This window comes from Drosophila busckii, chromosome 2R (genome assembly GCF_011750605.1).
Source record: "Drosophila busckii strain San Diego stock center, stock number 13000-0081.31 chromosome 2R, ASM1175060v1, whole genome shotgun sequence".
Classification (NCBI taxonomy): domain Eukaryota; kingdom Metazoa; phylum Arthropoda; class Insecta; order Diptera; family Drosophilidae; genus Drosophila; species Drosophila busckii.
In genome coordinates, this window is record NC_046605.1 from 17595041 (window position 1) to 17603242 (window position 8202).

Consider the following 8202-nt stretch of genomic DNA (forward strand, 5'->3'; position numbering starts at 1 on the left):
CAAATGTTTTGTTTAGGGCTTTTCCAGCTTTTTATTGGTCGCTTTTAATAAATAATATTAAATATTAAAATATTGAGAATAATATTAAAAATATTGGCAATAAAAGAAACAAAATTTAAACGATACTTATTCTTCACTATTTTCAATTATTTTAATAACGTTAAATAATTTCATTTTATTTTCAATGACTCGTAACTTGTAGGGAATAAATCGTAATTTAAATATTTCATCTATGTATTACGATTAATTTCCAAAAACAATTAAATTGAGAGCTCATGATAATTAAGATAATAACTGCGTTTATAATTAAAGCTCAATCTACTTTCTTCTTTATAGTTGGCACACCCAAGGAGCGCAGTCCCACTTTGTCGCCACTTAACTCCGGCGCCTACTCCAGGTAAGTGTCCATGCAGCTTAAGCAACAAGAAAGTAGTTCAGTTGCATCTACGCTTGCAGATCGGTGGAGCAGCTTTCGCCAGATGGCGACGGACCTGGTGGCGCGATGAATCGCAAGTTTGGCCAGAAGAGCGGCGGTCTGGGCGCACGCAATGGGCGTGGCGGCACCTGGGGCAGCATTTCGCGCGTCTTTGCGCGCTCGCGCAACAAGAGCAAGGCGCTCTCCGCCGACGGCGGCGCTGGCATGAGCGAGTACTCGGACTTTTCATGGAATCCACTGTCCGAGGAGGGCTATGCCGAGAAGCTGCGACTGCTGCGCGAGGCGTCGCAGCTGCCCATTGAGCGCTGGCGCGCCTGCCAGGTGCTGGCCTGGCTGGAGGTAGCGCTGGGCATGCCGCAGTACAGCGCACGCTGCGCGGAGAATGTGAAGAGTGGCAAGGTGCTGCTGGAGCTGAACGATGTGGAGCTGGAGGCGGGCCTGGGACTGGTGCATCCCATGCATCGCAAGAAGCTGCGTCTGGCCATCGAGGAGCAGCGACGTCCGGAGCTGGTGCGCTATCCACTGATCACACAGCTCGGACACAGCTGGGTGGCCAATGAGTGGCTGCCGGACATTGGATTGCCGCAGTATGCGGAGCCGTTTCTGCAGTCGCTGGTGGATGCGCGCATGCTGGACACGCTGTCCAAAAAGGAGCTGGAGAAGTTTCTGGGCGTGACGCGCAAGTTCCATCAGGCGAGCATAGTGCATGGTAAGCTGAAGACTGTCGATGATGCGAACAGACAGACAAGACAGTTGAACTGAATTGAATTTCCATTTGACAGGCATCCACGTGTTGCGTATAGTGAAGTACGACCGCCAGACGCTGGCGATGCGGCGCGTGCAATCGGAGACGGTTGACACTGATCCCATTGTGTGGACAAATCAACGCTTTATACGCTGGGTGCGCACCATTGACCTGGGCGAGTATGCGGATAATCTGAAGGGTAAGTGTGTGTGGCTCTCAATATGCAGAGGCATGTGCGCCATTGATTATGCCACTTCAACGAAGGCATTGAGTTTCAATAGCACTCACTCCCATCCATTCATCCATTCATCCATTCTCTTGCTCTCTCTCTGCAGATAGCGGCGTGCATGGCGGTCTTGTGGTGTTGGAGCCATCATTTTCGGGCGATACCATGGCCACAGCACTGGGCATACCGCCATCAAAGAACATAATACGACGACATTTGAGCACTGAATTCGATGCCCTCATCCTGCCCGCTAGGTGAGTCGACATAGCTGTATGTACGAGTGTGTGTGTGTGTGCGCGTGTGTGTGTGTGTGTGCCTAAACCTTTATATATGTATATATGTATGTAGTAAAGCCTTTTTGATTAGTGTGTGTGCCCATTTGTTTAGCGTTGGCCTTTGTTACGTTTATTGTTTACGTTATGTTAACATGTCTACTACATTTGATTGGCTTTCGTTTTAGTATATTGCATATCCATACCATACCACCCCCATTTCCCACTCTAACTCACTTATATAATTCTATATGTGCGTAATTTGATTTGTTTTTCGGCTTCATTGTTTCATCATCATCATCATCATCACCACGCACTGCTCATTCAAGCTTGTTAACAATAGCTCTAAAACAAATATTGTGTGCTTAAGCTGCTTAATTTTGTACTTAAGCCGCGTCTGTATAGGTATGTTGCTAAACAAAAGCGTTTCGAGCTTAATTAATTTTTGACTATTTATATTTTGTTGCATCAACTTGTGCTAGCAATTCAAATCAGCTTGCTGCTTTCATTCATATCCAACATTCATCAGAAATTATACACATACATATATCGCATTCAACTTGCTTTGCATAAGTATCTTGTATCTTGTATCTCATCGTAGCATCCAACATAATCTATAAGCCAATGCGGAAATAGCTGAAGAGACAAACAAACAGACATGTCTCTCTCTCTCTCTCTCTCTTTCTGCTCAATTTGTTGTTGTACTGGTAGTTGTTGTTCTTATGACTTGACTGACATTCACTTTCTATTCACTATTCACACAGCTGCTATTTAATTGTATTCATGCGCCGTCATTCGTTGCTCATACGTATTCGTAAATCGTAATCAAAATCATGCTGTCTTCTCTATGTCTGTCATACTTAGTCTATATCATAATAATATGTAGCATATATATTCATATAGTACTATATATATATATATATTATATTAGTGTCGTGTGTGTCAATGGTGTATTTGTGGCGTGTTTTGTGTGCGTGTTTTAGAGCATGTCTAAAATGCCAACGAAATACGCACTAATTGGCTTCTGGCTTAATTCTCAATCTACTACTATATCTCTCTTCCATTTCTTTCTTTTTTTTCCTCTCTTTTATATGTGTGTGTGTTTTTTCTGGAACATGTTCGTTATCAATATGTGTGTATTCTTTTATTCTATTCTGACCCAATGCAGATACATTATCTACTGTCAAATGGAAGAATTTCAAATGGAAAACTCCCGACAATTGGCCAAATTGCAGGGCCATTAAAATTATCATACATACCAAGTCTATGTATTAAGCATTCTCTAACGTTACAACTCTAACCTATCTATATACTACATATATGTCTAGTAGGTCAACCACAAAGTGGCAAACATGTGTGTGCATTCGAAATCAAAACTCGATGGGATTCAATATTCAATACATATATATGATAAAATATTCTTTAGCTAAGCTGATTGGTAATTCTAGAATGAGAACAATAATTGAAGCACAGCGCTAAACTTAATATCCTAAACGTTAGCTATAGTTAAGTGCTTAAGCATTCGAAATCTATTATTTATACTAATACACTTAACCAACCTAACACTCCAATCCTTAAACCCAAACCCACAGCCCACCCACACAACCCGCACAACTTGCTGCTGTTGTCTTTGTCACAATCAAATCTTGAAAATTCGCAGAGTGAATAGCACATATCGCATTTACTTAAGAGCTTTTGGCGCTTCGTAATGCATTTATATAATAATCGTCTTACACAAAACTGAAATATTTTGCATTTAAGCCGCCCGACTTGGAACGGTCCAAAACAAACAAGCGACACAATAGCAAATAGTTTTCAAATTTATATAATCTACATATAGTCGAACGCTTTGTAACTTTGTAATGTGCAGCTGTAGTAGTGCTAGAAACATAAATGACTCAAATATATGCATATATATATATAGGTTTAGTGGGCCAGCCAACTATCTGGATAGTTAAAACAATCGATTATATTAAATTGAAATTGAAATTGAGTTTAATGCAGGTAAACCAAACAAAATAACAAGTGCAAGTGTAATAAACTAATGTGGAGAGCCGTCCACAGTGATACATTTACATGCTCACATACATACAAACATAAAAGTCACCCAACATAGGGTTACATTACACATGTGACACCAACACATACATACTTACGGCTTGTTTTCATTTCTAACCATAATTAATTTTGCATACTTTTGAACGCTCGTTACTCGCGCCCTTATGCTATGCTGTAAATATTTTGTTTTTGCCTAATCCACACACACATATGCAAAACATCCACTCGCGTCCTTATAAATTGTCAATTGTAAGTAACAGTTTTGCGTGATTTTTTGAGTAAAACCTATTACAATTAAGTACTCGTATCTATGTCTATTTCTATGTCTATGTTACTGTAATTGCTGTCCATCTATCATGCTGAGCCACTATATACTCTTAGCATATTCATATCAGACTTATTTTTATTATAATTTATACAAAACTTATGAAGTAGCAAATTTTTGGGGCCGCCCTATTTACATTTTTTATACAAACCCAAACTTTTGTTATTTACGCTACGAGTAGTCAATTATGCAATTGTTAAATGAACACACCAAGAGTTTTCTTCATATGTATTTATTAATTGTTAACTGTCTTTGTCCCGTTTCTTTTCTATTTTCTATATACTTTTCATATATTGTTGTTGACTCCTTACTCTGTCTTGATTGTTAAAACTAATGCATCAACACAACAACGATTACGACAAAAACAACAACACTACAACAAAACAACAATCAACACTTATACTATCTCTGTGTATGTGTCTGTGTGCGTGAGTGTGCGTCTGTGTGCTTGCTTGCCTGCCTGCCTCTCTATGATAATGCCAATGCCTGCCCTCGTTCTGTGTCTCTCGCTCTACTGTGTCTATTACTACAACTACAACAATTATCAACAAAATTTGTCAACATGCACACACACACAATAAACTCTCTACACACACCCACACCCAAACACACACACATACGAACACATCGTAAACAAAAAACAATCCGGTTGTATTGCAATGTTTGTGTGTTGTGTAGAGCAACTTTGGGTCAAGGCATACGCTCCGGTTGCGGCATTGTGCCTTTAACTGGACCCGGCGGACTTCAGCATTATGCCACCACAGATCGGCGATCAAGTGGCAGCCTGCGGGTAAGTCTATAACTCTATCAAAATACTATCTAGCGCTATATTGTACTCTCTGCACACAAAAGTCCATAAATCAAACAAATCAAAACAAAAAACAAATTGGTTGCCTACTCGAACAAAAAAATTGAACCAAAATATACTCAAACTACAGTTAGTCAAAGTTTCTGCCTATTGTATCTTAGCCTAATTTGACGTGAAGCTTTTGTTGTCTCTCTGTTTCTTTAACTATATCTATGTCTATGTGTGTGTCTATGTCTCTATAAACTCAAACTAAATCTAACGCTTTGCAACTACTACTATATGTATGTGTACTCTTAGGCACTAATAAAAACAACTATATTTTGTTTTATTTAATTTGAGAGACTAAGCGGCAAATACTCTGCAGCACACTTGAACATATTTATTTGAGTATCAAATAATTAACGGCTAATTTAATAGATAGCTTTACATATTGTGCTACTCCATTGCATTTTTCTTTACTCTTTGGCATGTTTATAAACGACACAAGAGTTTATTATTTTCAAATATACAAACAAAAACACAACAAAGATATTGCTAGACAGCAAACACACCCACACACACACACACACACATATAAGTTTAGCAAAGAGGGAGGAATAATAAAACGTCATACACAGCACAAACTTAAAAGCATTGACTCAAGAGCAAGCAGACAGTTGTGAGAGCAAGCGAGCTAGCAACAACAACATCATGTACTCAACAGGCACTGCTCAAGACAGTTCAATTAACATCGCGCTTACAGTCAAGCATTTAAGTCTCTGTTAATGTTAACAGCGTGCGCGAGCATTTAAAATTTAAATTTACGTAAACATAAGCAAAGTAGTTATGCAATTCAAATGTATCTTATAAAGTGTTTAGCTGTTAAGTGACCAACGAACAATTATTATTTAAAATATGTAGTCAATTTATATTTAACTGCAACAACATTTAGCTAGTTTAATTAGCCAAAACAGTCTGCGCTTCATTTTGTTTTAATTTGAGATACATTATAGCACATAGCTCAGCACGACGAATATTTAAACATGCGTATAGATAACACAAGTAAGTAATTAATAATAAGCATTTTGTAAAATGCATACAATTATGAAACCATACACGTTATTCGAATTAAATGTAAACTGTAAACAAAATTTATGCAAATCTTGTTTGTTCAATTGAGTTATGGCATCAGAAGTTTCACGACAAATTCAGCATACATTCAAATATTATTATACAACCATTGGTTCAACGCGTCGAGTGGGTGGAATTAGTACAACAGGTGAACCAAGACGCTGCAAACATAATACTCATTGTCTTTTATTCTCTTTCTCTTTTTTTCATATAAAAGATTTCGGCATGGAAAGGATCTCAGGTAGGCCAAGCAAAGTAACTTTCTATTAACGTACTTTCATTAATTTCCGTTTTTATGTGTTGGCAGAGCTCTTTATCAAAAGCCTTTCGCTTTAATTCAAAACCCCATCGGGCCGGCGATCGGAGCTCCTTCGGTAACTCCACCTCCCCAACGCCATCGTACAGCAGCAGCGAGGGCGGCGGAGGAATTTACGCTACAATAGGTCCGCAACAGATGCAGTCGCTGCACTATCCAGCCCATCACTATCTGCCGCCACCCACAAGCGCACCGCCACCACCACCCATGTCCGGTGGTCCGCCACCGCCAGGACATCGTGTAAGCGCACCGCCCGTGGGCAGTGTGCTAGATCCCAACGGTCCGGATGCGCATTTGCTGTACGAACAGAATCGCAGGCGTGTGAAGAGCATCAACGACATTGGGCTGGCAGCTAGCGGCAGCGTGGGCACCAGCAGTCTGGGTGGTATATCCGCCACATCGGACTCGCCAGAGTAAGCAGCTAATCTTCCTTTCATGTCTGAGCTTCTATTCCAAAGTATTTAGTTAGGCTTAAATTGAGTAAAGCTTAGTCTAATTGTATATTTACTAAACGTATTAAACCAAATTTAATCAATTACACTCAACACATGACCCACCTCAATGATATTACCAGCAATACTTGTGTATCCATGAGATACAATACACACACATAAACACACACACACACATACATATATACTCGAGAGTGAAGATACAAATATATTACTAAGCATATTTGATTAAATCAGATTGTACTAAATTACTGACAAAATATTGAATAACAATTAATGTAATAGTAATTAATTATTTATGTATCTAGACTAAGAGTGACGTGCATGCAATTAAGCCGAAAGAGTAGTTTAATTAATTTAATTTAATACAGACAAAAAGCTGCAAACAATTTAACATAATTCGCTTAATAAATGCGACAACATATTTATCGTTAAGTTAATTTAAAATTCAACTCATTTAATAAACCGAAACTGATTGCCGCGCAATAAATTTAAATGTCAGCAAATTTAAATTTTCGAAAAGGCAATTACGTTTCACTGTAATTGTCATTTAGATAAATTGAAATTATATTTTGCAAACTAAACTAACTAACTAGTGTAGCTAAGCGAATATACATAGGCTATTTGATTTTAAGGCTTAATTTGCCCTGCAATAAATAAGCTAAACCAAAACTAATGAGGTAAGCAAATCAAATGCATGCCACAGTAATAGTCAAAATATCTATTTAACTCAAGTCCCTTCTATTATTTTGTATTCCTGTAGCATATACATACATATATTGTATCAATAATATGAGATGTTTATAACTAAGCAGACCAATTTAACTCTAGTATTACGAAACAGTTTCAACTGACGAATAAAAACCAATGATCAAAACTTAACTGTAAAACAAACTTGTGTTATAATTTATAAGTTTTTAAGTCGAGTCTCCCGATCCCATATAAATTCAAAAGACAGTTACGAACAGGCCAATCTTTATTAAAATAATATAATAATAGCAATATGTATAATAATCATATGAATAGAACTTCAACAAATTGCAATTTCTCTTTGCCAAAGCAGTTCACCGTCACCAGCAGCTGTTGAGCTTGTGCATCATTTGATAGCTTCGGTTCGGTGCATCGCCTGCGCAGAGGTTGCTGCGGGAGTGGCTAGCGTCGATCTCCGTCGTTGTCGTTTCTTGGACGGCGCGTAGTCATTGGACGACCCTTGGGCTCAGGTCCTGGGTGCGCTATGGGCTCGGCGGTGGCTAAGGTACCCAGCAGCGCCAGCAAGCCGAAAACGAGGAATAAATTAAACCACTTCATGTTGATTAGGTAGCTCCGCTATTAAGCTATTAGGTTGCAGTGAATAAACTGATGTCTGATCACGGAGCAGTTTACTTATATGGGTGCAATTCAACGAGCTTATGTAAAGCGTATTGGGAATTGCTGTCAACGTCGTTTACTGTAGT

The 8202-nt window shown here is 38.8% G+C and overlaps 2 protein-coding genes across 7 annotated transcripts in view; one reads left to right on the forward strand and one right to left on the reverse strand.

Moving 5' to 3' along the window:
- The window catches only part of LOC108596646 (kazrin), a 40757-nt gene extending 33137 nt beyond the window's left edge, over positions 1 to 7620 (forward strand). For 3 of the 6 annotated variants that reach the window (XM_017982622.1, XM_033293355.1, XM_017982621.1), the window contains 7 exons: positions 337 to 397; positions 457 to 1145; positions 1219 to 1380; positions 1517 to 1661; positions 4741 to 4852; positions 6198 to 6221; positions 6288 to 7620. In XM_017982622.1, coding sequence (XP_017838111.1) covers positions 337 to 397; positions 457 to 1145; positions 1219 to 1380; positions 1517 to 1661; positions 4741 to 4852; positions 6198 to 6221; positions 6288 to 6713 — 1619 coding nt within the window. In that variant the 3' untranslated portion in view covers positions 6714 to 7620. Of the gene's footprint in view, positions 1 to 336; positions 398 to 456; positions 1146 to 1218; positions 1381 to 1516; positions 1662 to 2847; positions 3775 to 4740; positions 5912 to 6197; positions 6222 to 6287 lie in introns of those variants that run through there. The other 3 variants (XR_004458805.1, XM_033293356.1, XM_033293357.1) reach the window with 3 other exon arrangements.
- A 101-nt stretch (positions 7621 to 7721) lies between these two features.
- LOC108595922 lies at positions 7722 to 8107 on the reverse strand. The gene has a single exon (XM_017981212.1). It carries the CDS (start codon positions 8054 to 8056, stop codon positions 7901 to 7903), a length of 156 nt encoding a protein of 51 aa, XP_017836701.1. The 5' UTR covers positions 8057 to 8107; the 3' UTR covers positions 7722 to 7900.
- Between the last annotated feature and the right edge of the window lie 95 nt (positions 8108 to 8202).